At 42.8% G+C, this 20,663-nt stretch overlaps 1 protein-coding gene across 1 annotated transcript; it reads right to left on the bottom strand.

Moving 5' to 3' along the window:
- Positions 1-216: 216 nt before the first annotated feature.
- RTRAF (RNA transcription, translation and transport factor) lies at positions 217-20,663 on the bottom strand. Its single transcript, XM_053944645.1, has 8 exons — positions 20,462-20,663; positions 18,049-18,173; positions 16,606-16,705; positions 13,056-13,142; positions 12,084-12,172; positions 8,726-8,794; positions 5,986-6,034; positions 217-536 (listed from the first exon to the last, which is right to left on the bottom strand). The coding sequence occupies exons 1-8, from the start codon at positions 20,520-20,522 to the stop codon at positions 382-384; spliced, it is 735 nt and encodes a 244-aa protein (XP_053800620.1). The 5' UTR covers positions 20,523-20,663; the 3' UTR covers positions 217-381.

Genomic DNA, 20,663 nt, shown 5'->3' with positions numbered 1-20,663 from the left:
AGTTCTAGGGGAACTATTTCAGCATGAGGAAGCAGCAAGCAAGCCAGGAGCAAGCTGCTCCTAGGGCAGGACCTCAGGAAAAGAAGATTTTATGTAGCATTTCCTTCAACACAAAAGCCAAACACAATGAAAAAGAGACACACACACACACACAAAAAAAAAAAAAAAAAAAAAAAAAAGAAGTCCTATTTGCCAACTCAGAGCTCATCAGAACAATCTGTTTCCCTCGATTTCATTTATTTCAAGAAAAATCTGGTAATTCATCAGAAGTCGGAATCCAATTTCCCGTTTTCTTTCCCGAACAGGCCAATTACTCCCGTGCCAGAGCGGAGCTGCTCCTAACTGCACCGAGTGCACACGGGGCTGGCAGCTCTTCTCCCTTCACCTGCCCACTTTTCCCAGCCTGTGGTCAGTCTTGGGGTCAGCAATGATGGCCTGCACAGCCACGATGGCTTCGTTGATTTTGGTCTGCAGCTCCCGCAGCTCCTCGATGTGCAGCAGGCGCAGGATTTGGGCGGCTTCGTTGATAACAGCATCTGGGGAGGGGCACAGAGAGGAACTGGAATTAAACGTGGGTTTCATCCAGCACTTCCAGCTCACGGGAGGGATTTAAGGAGGTTTTAGTGCCCTGCATGTTGTGTCTGTTGGTGGTTTCCAGGATGGAAGCAGAGAAGGATGTTCCCTGCTGCTGGAGAGGGATGGGGTGGCCTCCAAACCTTCCCCGCCATCCTGCAGAGCTCAGGGAATGAGGGAGCCACATAAATTTTTTTAATAAACTAAACTAAACTAAAATAAACTAAACTAAAATAAAATAAAATTTAAAAAACACCAAAAAAAACCCACAAAAAAACCATAAAAAACAAAAAAAACCCCAAAAAACCCCAATAAAACAACAACAAAAAAACACGAAACCCAAAAAAACCCCCCCCCAAAAAAAAAAAAAAAAACCAAAAAAAAAAACCAAAAAAAACCAATAAAACAACAACAACAAAAAAAAAAACGAAACCCAAAAAAAAAACCCCAAAACCCCCCAAAAATAACCAAAACAAATAAAAAAAAAAAAAAAACCAACAACAAAAAAAAAACAAAACCAAGCACCAAAACACACATTAAACCCAAACTGGTGGCTGCAACTCATTTGCAAAAAGTGGTTTGTTTTTTTTTTTTCCCCATGGCCTTTATAGTAAAATCCATGTTCAACTGCAATCTTAAGAATCCATCTGACTGGTAAAACTGGTGATCCATGCTGCCTTGGGATGGAAATGCTGCCTCGGGAAGGAAATCCTGCTGCCAAACCAAACCAAAAACCAACAAAAACAAAAACAACAAAAACCAACAAAACAAAAAAAACAAAACAAAAAAAAAAACAAACCTGCAAAAAAATCAAAAAGCAGCAAAAAAAACCGCAAACCAAACCAAAAAACTAAAAAAAACCCTTCCATAAACACAAAAAAATATTTACAACCCCTAAAAAAACTTAATATAAAACTAAAATATACAAATTAAAAAAAAACACACAAATTTATACTTCTGTAATTAGAAATAAAAATATACCTTAAAAAGCTCTCTTAAGAAAATAATAAACATTTAGAACAAAAATATAATTATAGAAAATAAAAATTTAACATAAATAAATAAATAAATATACAAATAAAAATAACAACTGATTAATTCAAAATATCCACATTACAATAAAAATGAAGGAAAATAACAAATTCAAAACACAAAAGACTGGGTTGGGCTGGAAGGACCTTAAGGATCATCTCATTCCAACCTCCCACTCCCGAGGTTGGTGTGAAACATTCCAAGCAGGGATTTAAGTGATGAGGAGCAGAAGTGAAGTTCATGGTGCCCTGGGTCACCTGGCTTGGCTGTTCCTTATCAATAATCCATTGGGTTTATCAATAATCCATTGGGTTTATCAATAATCTATTGGGTTTACCAATAACCCATCGGGTTTATCAATAACCCATCGGGTTTATCAATAATCCATCGGGTTTATCAATAACCCCTTGGGTTTATCAATAATCCATCGGGTTTATCAATAATCCATCGGGTTTATCAATAACCCATCGGGTTTATCAATAATCCATTGGGTTATCAATAACCCATCTGGTTTATCAATAATCTATTGGGTTTACCAATAACCCATCGGGTTTATCAATAACCCATCGGGTTTATCAATAACCCATGGGGTTTATCAATAACCCATCGGGGTTATCAATAACCCATGGGGTTTATCAATAACCCATTAGGTTTATCAATAACCCATGGGTTTATCAATAACCCATTAGGTTTATCAATAACCCATTAGGTTTATCGATAACCCATTAGGTTTATCAATAACCCATTAGGTTTATCGATAACCCATCGGGTTTATCAATAACCCATGGGGTTTATCGATAACCCATCGGGTATATCAATAACCCATCGGGGTTATCAATAACCCATCGGGTCTATCGATAACCCATGGGGTTTATCGATAACCCATCGGGTTTATCAATAACCCATGGGGTTTATCGATTATTCGTTAGGTTTATCAATAACCCATTAGGTTTATCAATAACCCATCAGGTTTATCAATAACCCATCGGGTTTATCGATAACCCATGGGGTTTATCAATAACCCATCGGGTTTATCGATAACCCATGGGGTTTATCAATAACCCATCGGGTTTATCAATAACCCATGGGGTTTATCAATAACCCATCGGGGTTATCAATAACCCATGGGGTTTATCGATAACCCATCGGGGTTATCAATAACCCATCGGGTTTATCAATTATTCATTAGGTTTATCAATAACCCATTAGGTTTATCAATAACCCATCGGGTTTATCGATAACCCATGGGGTTTATCAATAACCTATGGGGTTTATCGATAACCCATCGGGTTTATCGATGACCCATCAGGGTTATCAATAACCCATCGGGTTTATCAATAACCCATCGGGGTTATCAATAACCCATGGGGTTTATCAATAACCCATCGGGTTTATCAATAACCCATTGGGTTTATCAATAACCCATGGGGTTTATCAATAACCCATCGGGGTTATCGATAACCCATCGGGTTTATCAATAACCCATGGGGTTTATCGATAACCCATCGGGTTTATCAATAACCCATGGGGTTTATCGATTATTCGTTAGGTTTATCAATAACCCATTAGGTTTATCAATAACCCATGGGGTTATCAATAACCCATGGGGTTTATCAATAATCTATGGGGTTTATCGATAACCCATGGGGTTTATCAATAACCCATCGGGTTTATCGATAACCCATCGGGTTTATCAATAACCCATGGGGTTTATCGATTATTCGTTAGGTTTATCAATAACCCATTAGGTTTATCAATAACCCATGGGGTTATCAATAACCCATGGGGTTTATCAATAATCTATGGGGTTTATCAATAACCCATCGGGTTTATCGATAACCCATGGGGTTTATCGATAACCCATCGGGGTTATCAATAACCCATCGGGTTTATCAATAATCCATCGGGGTTATCAATAACCCATGGGGTTTATCGATAACCCATCGGGTTTATCAATAACCCATGGGGTTTATCAATAATCCATCGGGTTTATCAATAACCCATGGGGTTTATCGATTATTCGTTAGGTTTATCAATAACCCATTGGGTTTATCAATAACCCATGGGGTTTATCAATAACCCATCGGGTTTATCGATAACCCATCGGGTTTATCAATAACCCATTAGGTTTATCAATAACCCATCGGGTTTATCAATAACCCATTAGGTTTATCAATAACCCATTGGGTTTATCAATAACCCATGGGGTTTATCGATTATTCGTTAGGTTTATCAATAACCCATTAGGTTTATCAATAACCCATCAGGTTTATCAATAACCCATCGGGTTTATCGATAACCCATGGGGTTTATCAATAACCCATCGGGTTTATCAATAACCCATGGGGTTTATCGATAACCCATCGGGGTTATCAATAACCCATGGGGTTTATCGATAACCCATCGGGTTTATCAATTATTCGTTAGGTTTATCAATAACCCATTAGGTTTATCAATAACCCATCGGGTTTATCGATAACCCATCGGGGTTATCAATAACCCATTAGGTTTATCGATAACCCATGGGGTTTATCAATAACCTATGGGGTTTATCGATAACCCATCGGGTTTATCGATGACCCATCAGGGTTATCAATAACCCATCGGGTTTATCAATAACCCATCGGGGTTATCAATAACCCATGGGGTTTATCAATAACCCATCGGGTTTATCAATAACCCATTGGGTTTATCAATAACCCATGGGGTTTATCAATGACCCATCGGGGTTATCGATAACCCATCGGGTTTATCAATAACCCATGGGGTTTATCGATAACCCATCGGGTTTATCAATAACCCATGGGGTTTATCGATAACCCATCGGGTTTATCAATAACCCATGGGGTTTATCGATAACCCATCGGGTTTATCAATAACCCATGGGGTTTATCGATAACCCATCGGGTTTATCAATAACCCATGGGGTTTATCGATTATTCGTTAGGTTTATCAATAACCCATTAGGTTTATCAATAACCCATGGGGTTATCAATAACCCATGGGGTTTATCAATAATCTATGGGGTTTATCGATAACCCATGGGGTTTATCAATAACCCATCGGGGTTATCGATAACCCATGGGGTTTATCAATAACCCATCGGGTTTATCGATAACCCATCGGGTTTATCAATAACCCATGGGGTTTATCGATTATTCGTTAGGTTTATCAATAACCCATTAGGTTTATCAATAACCCATGGGGTTATCAATAACCCATGGGGTTTATCAATAATCTATGGGGTTTATCAATAACCCATCGGGTTTATCGATAACCCATGGGGTTTATCGATAACCCATCGGGGTTATCAATAACCCATCGGGTTTATCAATAATCCATCGGGGTTATCAATAACCCATGGGGTTTATCGATAACCCATCGGGTTTATCAATAACCCATGGGGTTTATCAATAATCCATCGGGTTTATCAATAACCCATGGGGTTTATCGATTATTCGTTAGGTTTATCAATAACCCATTAGGTTTATCAATAACCCATGGGGTTTATCAATAACCCATGGGGTTTATCAATAATCTATGGGGTTTATCAATAACCCATCGGGTTTATCGATAACCCATGGGGTTTATCGATAACCCATCGGGTTTATCAATAACCCATGGGGTTTATCGATAACCCATCGGGTTTATCAATAACCCATGGGGTTTATCAATAATCCATCGGGTTTATCAATAACCCATGGGGTTTATCGATTATTCGTTAGGTTTATCAATAACCCATTAGGTTTATCAATAACCCATGGGGTTTATCAATAACCCATGGGGTTTATCAATAACCCATGGGGTTTATCAATAACCCATCGGGTTTATCGATAACCCATCGGGGTTATCAATAACCCATCGGGTTTATCGATAACCCATGGGGTTTATCAATAACCCATGGGGTTTATCAATAACCCATCGGGTTTATCGATAACCCATCGGGGTTATCAATAACCCATCGGGTTTATCGATAACCCATGGGGTTTATCAATAACCCATGGGGTTTATCGATAACCCACCCGGTCACGCCGAGCTGAGCTGCCCCGGTGGGATTTTAGGCAAGCGGAGGCAGCCGCAGTCGGTGGCAGCAGCACAGCTGCCCCCTGCTGGTAGCAGCAGGATTTACAAACAGCAGGATGCGTTCCTCGGGCTGCATTAAAAGCTGGGATTTAAACAGATTCCAGCCAGACTGGATCCAGGCTTTGCTGTTCCAAACCCAAAGTGCTCAGGGGTGCTCGTAAATAACCAGCTGGGAGGGAGGAATTCTTTCCACTGCAGGGTTTTTTACTGTCCACATCAGCCCTGGATTTGACAGTAATAACTCTGTCAAAGGCAAACTATTCCCCATTTAAAAGTCACATTAGGAGCAGTGCTCACCTCCCGTGTCAAATCCAAGGATGTGCTTTTCCAAAGCAACAGGCAGACCCTGGAAAAGAGAGAAAAAAAAAAAAAAACCCTGTAAAAAATGTCATTTTAGATGTTTGGTAAATAAAATCGTGTACTCCAGCAGGTAAATGGGGGAGAAAATAGGGGTTTTGCTTAGACAAAAATGTGTGAAAAGCTTGAAAAGTTGATTAAACAACTCCCTTTGTGTCCTGAAACACCAGACCCGGAGTATTATTACAGAAAAACCGTCCTGCTTAAGAATCCCTCAGTGGATACACAGTGCCTGCATTCAATCCTTAAAAGGCCAACAGCAGGACTGGGAGCCATCACCCAGCCCAGCAGCTTCCCAGGAAAACAAAACTGGGCTTTCTTAGAAACTTCTGCCTTTCAACAGCTGCCAGGCTTTGAGCAGGGGCTGACTGCAAAGAGCTGCAGGAATTCTCTGCAATCAACTTTTGCTGAGCTCACAATATCCCCAGAAGCATCTGCTCAAGTGTTAAGCTTAGGAATAAAGTGAAATATTCCATTTTTTTAAAACATTTTCTCTATTAAAACACTCCAAGGCAAAATTTATTCGTGGTCATTTCTAAGCATTGCTCTGTTTCCTTTGCCCTGTCCAGCTGCAGAGGAGTGGTCACACTAAATCATTACTCAGGGAGCTTCAACATGCACTTAAAATTCGATTTAAACATTCCAAACCCCAGCATTTGCTTTTATTACCCTCAGTAAGTTTTTTTTCAACATTTGCCAAAAGCCTTGCATTTTGCACAACAAAAACATCAGAGTTCCAACACCATTAATTTCTGCAGGGATGGGGCTGTAAAGTTTTAGACAGTGAAAACTTCCTTTAAAGGCTTTTATACTCATGGAAAAAAAAAAAAAAGATTCTGAGCTGATCAAAACACACATTAAACACAAACTGGTGGCTGTAACTCATTTGCAAAAAGTGGGGTTTTTCCATGGCCTTTATAGTCAACTGCAATCTTAAAAATCCATCTCCACTGTTAAAGCTGGTGATCAAAATGCCATTAAAGGCACTTCAGAAAGATTCCAGAAATATCAGACTTCCTATATTTTTTTTTTTTTAAAGAACTGAGGTTTATACTTAAAAGTTCTTGCCAGCCTGGGGTGCTTCTGAGGAAAAATTCTCATTTTTTGTCTTTTTTTTCCCCTCCCAGTTCTTTGTGGGTGAATTGCCCAAGGTTCCCCCCAGTGTCACCTGGTAGCAGGGAATTTCTTCCCACACTCCCTGAGTCTGATCCTTTTTTGGGGAGCTGCCTTTGGAATCCCCTCAGCCCATCCTACAACAAGCTCACGATCCTTCAAACAGGGGATAAACTAAAAAAAAAGAGCACCTTTACATCAGGAACTGCACACACAACTTCATTTCCAGCCTCATTCCCTACAAATCTGATTTATGAATGCTGCACAAAAATGTGGCCATTTCCAAATCAGTCAAGACCTGAAGAATAAATCTAATTTTCCCTTTTTTTTTTTTTTTTTTTTTTTTTCTCTTTAATTCCCAACCCAGCCATCCTCTCTGCTTTGCAGATGTTTCCTTTTTTTTTCCCTTGGCACATGAAGATGTTGATGGTCCCTCCTGGCACAGATTTTCCTGCTTCTCACCACTCCCTTTTCTTCACACCCCTTGGAATGTGGCATTCCTAAGGAAAAAAACCACTCCCAGGTTATCTCCCAGACAGAGACATCTTATCCCTGCTGATGCTTTGAAGATCTATCAGAAATGAACAATTCCCTGGCAGAAGAATTCCCTCCCTGTTCCTCCAAGAAAATCTCATTTTGATCCCAGCTGTGCAGCTATGAAAACAACAACTAAAAGCTGCTTTTTATTAACATTACAGAACCTAAAATGAAGACAACAGGCTCAGCTGCTTCCCTATTTTCCTGTTCTTTGAACAGTCTCATGGATTTGCAGGTCCAAAGCTTTGATTAATCAATCAATAAATAAATAAACCATGGATTGTTGTGAGCAGCTGCCAAAAAAAAGGAAGGGATTTGGGTTCTCTGAGCAGATCCAGCTGCTTTAGCAGGGACACTCCTACTCATACACCTGAGGGCAGGTGAGGCTGCCTTTCCCAGCCTTCCCCAGCTCTGCCAAATGCTGCAGAGGTCTGCAATGATGAGGAAATCCCAAACTAAAAACCCACAGTCATGCCCTGGAACATCTTCACAACAGACAGCTCGTGGTCAGCAAAGAATTCTGCAAAAATCTGAGTTTAAGGGCAGAATTTTCCTTCACTGCTCCTTTTTTTTTTTTTTTTTTTTGGGAGGAGCTGGATTTCCAAACTGCCATTCCTTGAACACATATGAGGTGTCCACATGAAGCAGAACACTCCAAACAAGGAATATTTCAACTTCTTTATGCAGCTAACACTGGTAATTCCAAGGAAAAGCCAGGTCATGCATTTCTCCTCATACTATAGGGCTGCTGCACTGAACAGTCAGGATAATCCTCTGGAAAAGAACTCAGGGAAGAGCTTTTCCATGCTTTCTCACACAGGTGTATTTGTATCAACATGGAACAAAACCAGCTTTGTGTCCTGCTCTCCATAATCCCCCAGATCTGCTGGAATCAGCATGCTTGGGATAAATGAAGCTTCCACCATCCTCCCAAATGAGGTGCTGCAACAGAAGTGGTTTTGACTGAGGGGACAGAGCTTTATCTTCATTAATTAACGTGGAATAATTAAGCCTGGCCATGGGTACAAACCTCCTTGGACTGGCTGGCTTTGGCTATGGCATCCTGTGTCAGGCGCTCCTGAACCAGAATCCGAATTGCCTGGGGAAAACATGGAAAGGGGACAGCAATTAATTCATGTCTTGAGGCATTTCTCAGCAATTCCAAGGGAAAAAGAGGCAAAATTATAACCTCAAACCCAGATTTGTGGGGTTTTTTTAAACTTTTCCAGCCCTTAAACCTTTCCACTTAGGAATAATCTTGGCATGTAGGATCTCACCCAGGTGAGAGAACCAGAAGTGACATGGACACTGATTTCACACCATGAATTCCTGCCACTCCTGGCACAGAAGCTGCAGAATACAAGGAACAGCCTGGAAAGCTTGGGGTTTTTAGCCTGGAGAAGAGGCTCAGGAGGGTGACAGGAGGGAGGAGCCAGCTGGGGGTTGGGATCTCCTGGCAGGGAACAAGAGACAGGACAAGAGGAAACGGCCTCAAAACTGTGCCAGGGGAGCTTTAGGTTGGATATCAGGGAAAATTTCTTCCTGGGAAGGGTGGACAGGCATGGAAAGGGTTTCACAGTGGTGGAATCCCCATCCCTGGAGGGATTTCAAAGCTGTGTGCATGTGGCACTTGGGGACAAGTGGCAATGGTTGGGCTCGATGATTTCCAGGTCTCTTCCAACCTGAACAATTCCATGATTCCAAAATGAGCTGATCACAACCCCAAGGCAGCAGCACCAATCTTCTTTTCCTCAGTTCTCACACCTTAAACTCTGCAGCAATGCAGCTCCTCTGGGAAGGAAGTGCTGCCTTGGGATGGAAATCCTGCTTTGGGATGGAAATCCTGCCTTGGGAAGGAAATCCTGCCTTGGGAAGGAAATCCTGCCTTGGGATGAAATGCTGCCTTGGGATAGAAATCCTGCCTTGGGAATGAAATGCTGCCTTGGGAAGGAAATGCTGCCTTGGGATGAAATCCTGCTTTGGGATGGAAATGCTGCCTTGGGATGGAAATCCTGCCTTGGGAAGGAAATGCTGCCTTGGGATGAAATCCTGCTTTGGGATGGAAATGCTGCCTTGGGAAGGAAATGCTGCCTTGGGATGAAATCCTGCCTTGGGAAGGAAATCCTGCCTTGGGATGGAAATCCTGCCTTAGGAAGGAAATCCTGCCTTGGGAAGGAAGTGCTGCCTTGGGATGGAAATCCTGCTTTGGGATAGAAATCCTGCCTTGGGAAGGAAATCCTGCCTTGGGAAGGAGATGCTGCCTTGGGATGGAAATGCTGCCTTGGGAAGGAAATGCTGCCTTGGGAAGGAAATGCTGCCTTGGGAAGGAAATCCTACTGCCAGCATCTTTTAGGAGGTGCTGAACCACCTCCCACATGCAGAGAAACCTGGAGCAAGGCTCCCCAGGCAGGCTTGGAAAAGACTGAGAGCAGAAAGGAATTAATTTTAGCCTTGGGAACAAGAGCAGCCTTGACTCTGACAATCCTGGTGCTCATCTGTTTTCCCTGGCTCCAGCACATGGGGTGAAATCCTATCAGAGCCATCAGTTACTGATACCTACAGCTCCAAATGCCTCCAAAAATAGCTGCAGGAATACCAGGCAGGCAGATTTCCACAGGAAAGAAGAACTGGCTCTGTCAAACACATTGCTCAGACTCTCCCTGATGAGCAGCCAAAAGTGACAGAAGCAGCTCCGTGTTTCTCCCCCAGGATTTCTCCCAGTTTTGGTCATGATTAAAGTTGAGCTGCTACCAGAAAGTTGTCACTTAAATACTTCTAGAAATCTGTCACTGAAGGAAGTGGCCTGGACAAAGGGATGGTTTGATGGGGAGTTTAATTCCAGCAGTGAAACCAGACCTTGTGGAAGAGAATTCCAAGTGCCTTTGGCATTAGGAAATATCCAACTGTGTCCCACAGATGCTTTCAGATCAACTTGCCAGGTTTAAATGAAGAAAATGAGATCTAAATCTCTGCTCCCCCCAGCCAGATGTCTGTGGTGTGCCTGCACCCTCTGGCTCTCCCAAAACATCCACTCCTGAGTGTCCAAGCCTGGATAGGGATCAGAAATTCTCTGTAAATCTGCTTATTGTGGGGGAGAATTGGAGAGTTTGACTGACACCTTCTAATATCATCATCTCAACCCCAAAACCAGCTTTGCATTGTGCCTGGAATGTGGATTTTCACTGCAGGAATCCACTCTTGCTGGAATTAAAAGCAAGAAAATTCAGGCTGGTTTTGCCCAAAAAAAAAAGTGGAAATAAAAATACATTTATGCAGAATTATAAATTCTCTAAAGTTTCCTTCAGGGAAGACCTGAAGGAATTTTGGTAAGAGCAGAGCTCATTCATGCTGCAAATCCTCAGTATCACCACACCCAGGGTCTCCTCTCCCTACCTGATATCCCTTTTCACTGATTTTTGTGGGGTTTTGAGTGTTTTTTGGTAGGGGGTGTGAGATCTCCATGCTCCCTAAAGATTGGAGAAGGATATTTTGGGAAGGGAAAAATAGGAAACCATACTGGAGAGAAGGAGAAAAAAAAATGGATGGAATAACTGCAGGCTGAGAATTCCTCAAGAAACCAGGTTACCATAATACTCTTCCAAGAGTTACAGACTTTCACTCAATAAACTTCAATATCCACAGCTTCTGGTATCTCCAAAATAATTGTAGCAAATATCACAACTATTGTCATGAACAGAACTTTATGGTTTTTTCTTTTTTTTTCAGTGAAATGCTTTTATTTTAATGCCAAACAAAACCAAGTTTATTCCCATAGTATGACATGATCAAGTAAGAAGTTGGGATTTTACACTCTCATCAATAGTGTATTTTTTATTTAAAAAAAACACAGTATGGGCTTGACCCCAAATCTGTAGAGTTCCATCAGAAATTTCCTTCAAGGCATAAAAAAGATGGTTTAGAAAATTAATTACCCTATTTAGGGTACTTAAACCCCATAATTAGTTGTCAAAACTAAATCAAACTGATTTCAGTAATGACAAGGAGTAAACAGTTCAGAAGAAAAAGGAAACTTTCAACAGTGGCTCCTCCCTTGGATGTTGCTTTAAAACATCTTTGGCATCATTAACTTTTAAATTTTGGAGTTTCTCTTAATTTCTAGCACTGCAAAAGAACCTTCTCCTTGGAGGATGTTCCTTAAGGAACTCAGCTAAAATTGTTTACCAGGGTAATTTTCCCTGCATGAATTTCCATGAATTGTGCTCTTATCTGCTTGAAAAAACATAGATGTGTTTGGTTTTGTTTTTTTTTTTTTTCTTATCTTTGCCTAAAAATTCATGTTTATCAGTAACTGCACCTCAAGCTGTGAACACACACCAGGCACTGGAGAAAAGAAGGGAAAAAGGAGGTGGGAAAAGTGGGAAACTCACCTTGAGCATCACCAAGTAATCATCATGTCTCTGGATCTGAAGCAGATTAGCCAAAGCCATCACTCCAGCCTTGAAATCAGGATTATTCACTGGGAAAAAAAAAAAAAAAAAGCATTATCATTAAAAAGAAACGATCATTTCTTTTGGTTTCACTGATTCCAGCAGGCAGAACTGGCTCCCTGACTCCCTGGCATTGGATGGCTCTTAAGGATGGACAAGGGCAATTCCCCAGCATCCTTGAAGTGCTCAAAAAAACAAGGATGTGGCACCTGGGGACATTATTTAGTGCTGAATGTGGCAGTGCTGGGGTAATTGTTGGGCTCAGTGATCTCAGAGGGCTTTTCCAACCTTAATTCCATTATTCCAAGCAGTGAGGAAACAATTTGGCTGCAGAGGAATCAGCACTGGGCTACATAACCAGGTAAAGTGCTTGAGAATAAAGCAAATATTGTGTTCTGTACATTCTTTGTACATTTTTATAATTCTGTATCTTTTTATCCCTGCTGCTGGTGAGGGCAGGATCAATCCCTGTCTTTTTGGAGATGGAGGAATGGAAAAAGACTTGGAAGATTTAGGGTTCATTTTAGCAGCTCTTTCCCACCACTTCCATTTATTTTGTCTGTGCCTACCAGGAAAAAAAAAAAAAAAAAAAAAAAAGAAAATTATTATGACAGAACAGCTGGGGAAGACTGAGCCAACAAGAAAATCCTGGCAGCATGGAAGTAACCAGCCTGCCATCATGTTGCCTTGGAAATTTTTATTTTTTAAGGCACCTTGCTACTTCTCCCTCAACTACAATAAATAATTATGATTTACAGAGCAAAGCTGTTCATGTAAATGTTCAGATCTGCATTCCTGAAGCTTTATATGGGGCTTACAAAAAAAAAAAAAATCTACATCATAGGATTAACCAACTGAGGAACACACAGGCCATGGAGCACATCCCCATCCAGGAGCTTGTGGCACACTCACCATCCAGGTTAATCAGTGGCTCTGCATTTTTTGCTGTGTTGTCAGCGTTTTTAGCACCATCAGGGGTGGAATCCTTGTACTTATCAGCTGCAAAATGAGGAGGCAAACATAAAAATCATCAGCACTAATGGCAAAAAGAACCAATTCAAAGTTTAGCGAGGAGCTCTGGTGTCACAGGTGGATTTTTGGGGTGTGGTGGTTGCCCAAGAGCCTTTGTGGGATTATAAACTGAGATTTCTGGGTTTATCAACTGGGATTTTGGAGCTCCCCATTAATGATACCAAATGCTGCCACTCCTGTGAGCTGCTCCAAGAGCTCCCAGCTGCAGAGAGGTTCCAGGAGCAGCCTCAGAGCCTGCTCCACACTTTTCCATAGGGCAGGATGCTCTTCATTACAGCCTCACCCCAGAATGCTGAACAAGAGATGAAAATCTGGGTGCTGAGAATTTCAGACTTTCTGTGCTGACAGAGTCTGACCCCCAAGAGAACTCTGCATTGACCTGAGGCCGTGGAGAAGCTTCCAAAATGGAATGGCAGAACTGGGATTGTGGGGGTGGAGTTTGAACAGAAGTGTGTGATGTCACAGGGTGGGAAACTCAGAGTTTAAGGGTTTAGAATGCAGGAATAGATAGAAAGCAAGATGGAGGTTTTAGGGTGGAGGCTGCTCCTTCTTCTCCTCCTTCTCCATGGGTTTGGGTGGTTTTGTGTAATTGGATAAAAAAGTCCCCATTGCGGGCACGGGTGGTTGGTGATTGGGTTAAAAGTGAAAATAATTGAGGTGTCATTTCTGAATTGGGCAGTTTATCCTTAAAAGGCCTTGTAGAGGAGAGAGATGGGGCTCCATTTTTAGTTTGCTGAAGTGCTGCAGAACTCAGGGTTTGTGAGACTGTGACAGAGTTCAGAACTAACAAACATCTGAGTCCCAACAAGAAATTCCATGATGCCTTGAGAAGGCTGACCTAGAACAGAGACTGGATGGAGCTAAAGAATAAAGTAGGGATTTATTAGGAGGCCTCAATGGATCCATCTTGGGCAGCACAACCCAAAATGGCCAGAAAAATGGACAACTGGTCACTTTGATCAGCTCTGCTCCATTTGCACCTTGCAGTTCATTGTCCCATTCCAGCTTTAGCCCAGGCACTCCCATCCTGCTTGTTTTTCTCTCTCCAGCCCACGCTGTTTGTGCTCCTGGGCTGAGCTTTGGATCATTTGTCCTTGGTGCCCAGCTGGAGCAGGAATTGTTTTGTCTCCCTGCTCTGTGCAGAGAGCTCACCATCCCATAATATGGAGCCCAGACCCACACACTAAAGCAGCACAGAATGAGAAAAATAGACAAGCCAAAACCTGAGGCATCAGCATCTCCCAGATCTGCCACTTCCAAAATCCATCAGTCCCACTGCCAGGGCCCTCTGCCCTGAGCAGGGATCAAGAACTGGGGGATGATGTTGGTCCTGCTGAGCAAATGAAACTTTTCCAGCTCAGGGTTTGTTTCACAGCCCACACTGGGGTTTTCCAAGCCTTTGGAGGATGGAAGCTCCTGAACTCCTCCTTTTTCACACAATCCCAAGGAACAGGCAGCTCATTTTGCCCATCATGAGGGACTGAGAATCACATCACAGGTATTCATAACCCAGCCCTGCTCTGGGCAGAGCTCAGCCCTGCAGGAATTAAAGGCAATGGAAAACCAGCACTTTGGCTGTTGTTATTTTGCCACCAGTAATTACATTTGTATTCCCACTCTCTCCACAAGGAGATGGAGCTGCTGTGACTTGGGGAGATTTAACTCCACTTTTTCAGAACTTTGTCCTAGTTCCCAAGGGTTCCACATCCACTTGTTAAAAAAAAAAAAAAAAAAAAAAAAAAGGGGTTCTAAGAATAACTTCTCTGAATAAATGCAGTACTAAATATAATGCATTTAATACACTTCAGAGGAAGTTCTCATAAAGGCAATCCCACAGGGAGAAGGGGGTAAATATCTACAATGGGATTGGCTCTACCCAGAAACAAAATAAAATAACAAATGCTGCTCCAGTCCCGTGGGAGCTGAAAAGAAACAGCTCCTCCAAGCATGGGGTGGAAACAAGCACTTGAAATTGTGGGTTTTTTTTTAAAGAAGTGAAATGTACTTTTGACACTGATTTTGATGAAAACTTAAAATGCAGGGGAAGGTGTCCCTGCCCATGGCACTCGGTGTGTGCGAGGGCACTGTGACATCACAGCACATTTGGTGACACAGTGGGGGTGACAGCTCCTGTCCCCACCCTGCAGAGCTCCAGGAGCCACACAGGGATGGCCTGAGCAGGATCCCAGCGGGATGCCCAGCCTGGAGCAGCTCCTCTTGGTGGCTTTTGGGCTCAGCTGTTTCTACTCTGACAGCACCCCCCACTCCTGCCCACCCTCCTGGGCCACCCTGGTGTGGGATGTGCCCCCCCTGGAGCTGGAGAAGAAGGGCAGTGCCCACAAGGGCATCACCATGCCAGAGGTGCTTTACTGGAGCATCCCAGCCCTGTGCCTGCTGCTCCTGGTGGTTTTCCTCAGCAGGAAAGCCAGGACCCGCTGGAGGAAGGTGAGGGAGGGGTGCCAGGGGGCCAGGAGCCCGTGGGGACAAGGAAGGGCCTTCCCAGACTGTGCCCAGCAGGCAGAGCTGGGTCCTGACCACTGTGGAGAAAACCAGGACAGGCTGAGCACTCCTGGGGCTGGAATGAGGTGGGGTTTAGGGGATCTTCCAACCCAAAGCTGCTCCCTGGGGCAGCCCAGGAGAGGCCTGAGGTGCCTCTGTCCCTGTCACCCTGTGCCTTCCAGAGATGTGGCAGGAAGGATGGATGCTCCTGCAGGACCTCCAAGCTGCTCTCCAAGCTGAAGGAAAACCCTGACTTGCTGAAGCTCTACCTGAAGCACCTGCAGAAGTGCAGGAAATCCTTTGTGGAAGTGTTCCAGGTCAGGCTGGATGGGGCTGGGAGCAACCTGGCCTGGCTGGACATGGCCCTGCCAGAGGGGTTGGATTGGAAGGTCTTTACAGCTTCCTTCCAATCCAAATCCCTCTGCGATTCCCCAGAACAAACAGCAAGAAAATACAGGAGGGCTTCAAGGAGGAGAAGACACATTTGGTTCTTTGCCAACAAATTCCCAGCTGTAGCAAGGCTCCCAGGAAGGCTGGACAGTGCTGGAGCTGTCCCAGAGCACAGGGACAGCACAGCTTTGGCAATAAAGGTTGCAGATGAAACTGTCTCCAGAGTAAATGGAACGTGGAATGGATCCAGGGAACAGAGGGAGTGACCCTGCACTGGGAATGCTGCAAAGCTCCTCCAAGCAAAGGGAAGGAATTCTCCTCTGTGAGGGTGGCCAGGCCCTGGCACAGGGTGCCCCTGGATCCCTGGGAATGTCCAAGGCCAGGCTGGACAGGGCTTGGAGCAGCCTGGGATGGTGGAAGGTGTCCCTGCCCATGGATCTTCGAGGTCCCTTCCCACCCAAACCATGCTGGGATTCTGTGAAATGAATCAGAATCCCCCAGTCCCCTCCCATTTTGAGGCATTAAATGGATTCCCTCATACCATTATCTCCATACTCCAGCCTCACAGCCAAGCCAAGAAGCCAATCCACTGTTTCCTGGCGTTCCTGTATTTTGAAGGGACAGTTCACATCTTTCATGTACTGGAAAAAAAAAAAAAAAAAAAAAAAAAAAAGGAGAAAACAAAAGGATTTTAGTGGATGAATCAGTTGGGAGCACAGAACTGTTGTCGCTTTCCCACAGAAAATATTAATTAACAAGAGGTGTCACTGTGAAATTCCTGCTGTGGCATCTGATCCACGTTGGAGTGTCCCAGTCCACCTCTAGCTCAAGTCTGACACCTGATAATGGAATTTTATTTTTAATTAATGTTTATTATTGCCAGACTGCGCCAAAATGCCCTTGCTTTGCTCTCTGCTCATGTCACAGAGCAAATGGAACAAGGCAAGGGGGAACAAATTGCAACAAAGCCTTCCCACCTGGAATGAAGCCACCTGAGGCTTCCCCAAACCACAGGATTCCCTGGAGCAGCAGAAGAATTTTTCCCTTTTTTAGGGATTTTGTACAACAAGAGAGGACAAAACCAGGCTGAGGTTCTGTCCCAGACCACGAGATCCCAGCCCTGGCTGCTGCCAAGGCTCCCAAAAAGCAGGACATGGTGACATTCTGTCATGTCCCTCTGCTGCAGGGACAGGAGTGCCACACAGCTGGGAAAAGGAAGCCAGGGGCTGGAAAACAGGAATTCCCTGGAATTGATGGACAGGACACTCTCCCCAAGCCAGGAAAGGCACCACAACAGCACCAGCTGCCAGGAATTCCAGAAATTCCCATTTACCTACAGGATTTTGGAATAATTCAGGTTCCCTCTGAGCAGTGAGCAAAGCAAGAGTTTCCAGGAGAGGGAAAAAAAAAAAAAAAATGGGATGGAGTCCATCCAATTGGGCACTGGGAAATACAGAGCAGGAAAATGGGAAGCAAGAGGAAAAGCTCAAGAGCTTTGTGGTGGCTGCAAATGCTCAGGAGCAGAGAGATGACCCAGAGTCCATCTGGATGCAGAAAATCCATCTGGACCCAGAAAATCCATCTGGATGCAGAAAATCCATCTGGAAAGGCAGGAGGAGCAGGGATGAGCTTTCCCCCACAGGCTGGCAGGAGCCTCATCCACCTCCTTTTGGTACAGGAGGAGCATTAATGCAGGGAAAAAATTTTGTTTATTTGCAGTCAGCTCTTGATGCTTCAAGAGCTGCATCAAATCAGGCAAAAAAAAAAAAAAAAAATTAAAAAAAAAAAAAAAACAGATTAAGATGGATAATCCACTTATTAAACAAACAAAGCTGAGGGAAAACGATGCACAAAATTCCTCCACTGTAATAAACTGCCCCAGTTTGGCTTCAAAAATACACTGCAATTGCTAGAAGTGCAGTACCGCAGGGTTATTTCTGTGAGATAGCATTTCCAGCAGCGCTGCGCTGGAGCAAGGAAATACCTTCTCGAAGGACTTGGGCCAGTCCTCGCTGTGGATGTTCCTCAGATTGCCCCGGTCCTCGATCTTGTAGTGTCGGATCTTCTGGTCCTCCAGCCAGACTATGAAATTCCGGAACTCTGTCTCATCTGAGCGGAGGAGGAGGGGAAAAAAGCAGGAATTCAGAATTATCTTATCTTTCCATCTGATTGGTACAAACCTCGGAGCACTTGTCCCATTAAAAACCCACATAGAAATAAAGAAATTTATAGAAAATTATATTAAAATTCACAAAATATATATTGAGTGGGTTATAAATATATATATTTAGTGGGTACATATATAGTTAGTATATATTTATTTATATATATTATATATATATATTATGTATTATATAATATATATTATATATATATATAAAATATATTATATATATATATTTATTTATATATATTTATATATAGTTAGTATATATTTATTAGTTAGTATACATTTATATATTTATAATACATATTATATATATACTGATAATATATACTGATGTATTGATAATATATTTATGTTTACAATATATTTTATTTATACATTTGGAATATACATATATCTAGCTAGTATACACACTTATATACTTATATTTATGTTTACCATATATTTTATTTATGCATTTAGAATATACATAGATTTAGTTAGTATATATACTTATATATTTATACCATATTTATGTTTACAATATATTTTATTCATGTGTTTAGAATATACATATATTTAGTTAGTATATATACTTGTATACTTATACCATATTTATGTTTACAATATATTTTATTCATGTGTTTAGAATATACATATATTTAGTTAGTATATATTTATATATTTATATTTATGTTTAGCATATATTTTATTTATGTATTTAGAATATACATATATTTACTTAGTATAAATACTTATATATTTATATTTAGCATGTATTTTATTTATATATTTGGAATATACATATATTGAGTAAGTATATATACTTATATATTTATAATATATTTATGATTGCAATATATTTTATTTATATATTTAGAATATACATATATTGAGTTAGTATATATACTTATATATTTATAATATACTTATGTTTACAATATATTTATTCATATATTTAGAATATACATATATTTAGTTAGTATATATACTTATATATTTATGTTTACAGTATATTTTATTTATATATTTAGAATATACATATATTTAGTTAGTATATATTTATTTTAGTTAGTATATGTTTATAAACATATATTTTTAGTGGGTTATAAATATATTTATATAGAACATATATTAAAAACCCACAGGGGGTGACACAGGGTGACACAGGGTGACACAGGAGGTGACACAGGGGGTGACACAGGGTGACACAGGGTGACACAGGGTGACACAGGGTGACACAGTTGGTGACACAGGGTGACACAGGGTGACACAGGGAGGTGACACAGGGGGTGACACAGGGTGACACAGGGTGACACGGGAGGTGACACAGTTGGTGACACAGGGTGACACGGGAGGTGACACAGTTGGTGACACAGTTGGTGACACAGGGTGACACAATTGGTGACACAGTTGGTGACACAGGGTGACACGGGAGGTGACACAGTTGGTGACACAGGGTGACACGGGAGGTGACACAGTTGGTGACACAGTTGGTGACACAGGGTGACACAGTTGGTGACACAGTTGGTGACACAGGGTGACACAGGGGGTGACACAGGAGGTGACACAGTTGGTGACACAGGAGGTGACACAGGAGGTGACAGCCCCGCGGTGTCACCGCTCCCCCAAAGCCCAGCCGGGGCACCTCGGCTCTGGACCAGCTTTAGCCACGGGATCATGGAATGCTCTGGTGGCAAGGGACACTCCAGCCCATCCAATGCCATCCCAATCCCAATCCTATTCCAATCCCAATCCCATCCCCATTCCAATCCCATCCCCATTCCAATCCCATCCCATCCCAATCCCAAACCCATCCCAATTCCAATCCCAAACCCAATCCCATTCCATTCCAATCCCATCCCCATTCCAATCCCAATCCCATCTCGATCCCCATTCCAATCCCATTCCCATTTCCATTCCCAATCCCAATCCCAATCCCAACCCCCATCCCCATCCCATCCCAATCCCAATCTCACCCCCATTCCCATTCCAATCCCAACCCCAATCCCATCCCCATCCCAATTCCAGTCCCAAACCCATCCTATCCCCTATCCCAATCCAATCCCAATCCCATCTCATTCCAATCCCAATCCCATTACCATTCCAATCCCATCCCAAATCCCATTCCCAATCCCAAATCCCATTCCCATTCCCAATCCCATCCCAAATCCCATTCCCAATCCCAAATCCCATTCCCATTCCCAATCCCATTCCAATCCCCGTCCAGCCTCCTCCGCCGCCTCCTCACCCCTGCAGTTGAAGCCGGCGGGGTTGTGGTAGTCGAGCGCCGAGAGCTTGCGGCGGAACATGGTCCCGGTGCCGGACCCCGATCCCGATCCCGATCCCGGTCCCGATCCCGGTCCCGATCCCGGTCCCGGTCCCGGTGCCGGCGCCGCCTCCCCCGCTCAGGCCGCGCCGACGGCACCGCACGGGCCGGAAGGAAGGGGAAC

This window comes from Vidua chalybeata, chromosome 6 (genome assembly GCF_026979565.1).
Source record: "Vidua chalybeata isolate OUT-0048 chromosome 6, bVidCha1 merged haplotype, whole genome shotgun sequence".
Taxonomy (NCBI): domain Eukaryota; kingdom Metazoa; phylum Chordata; class Aves; order Passeriformes; family Viduidae; genus Vidua; species Vidua chalybeata.
This window is presented reverse-complemented; position numbering and strand designations above follow the sequence as displayed.

Bases quoted from the DNA above. Each gene is read 5' to 3' on its own strand.
- RTRAF (XM_053944645.1), bottom strand. From the start codon at position 20,522: ATGTTCCGCCGCAAGCTCTCGGCGCTCGACTACCACAACCCCGCCGGC. The intron at 13,143-16,605 runs GTATGAGGGAAT...CTCATTTTGCAG, and splicing joins GCTGGAGTATGGAGATAATG to CTGATAAGTACAAGGATTCC. The intron at 537-5,985 runs GTGAGCACTGCT...GCCCCTCCCCAG, and splicing joins CCTTGGATTTGACACGGGAG to ATGCTGTTATCAACGAAGCC.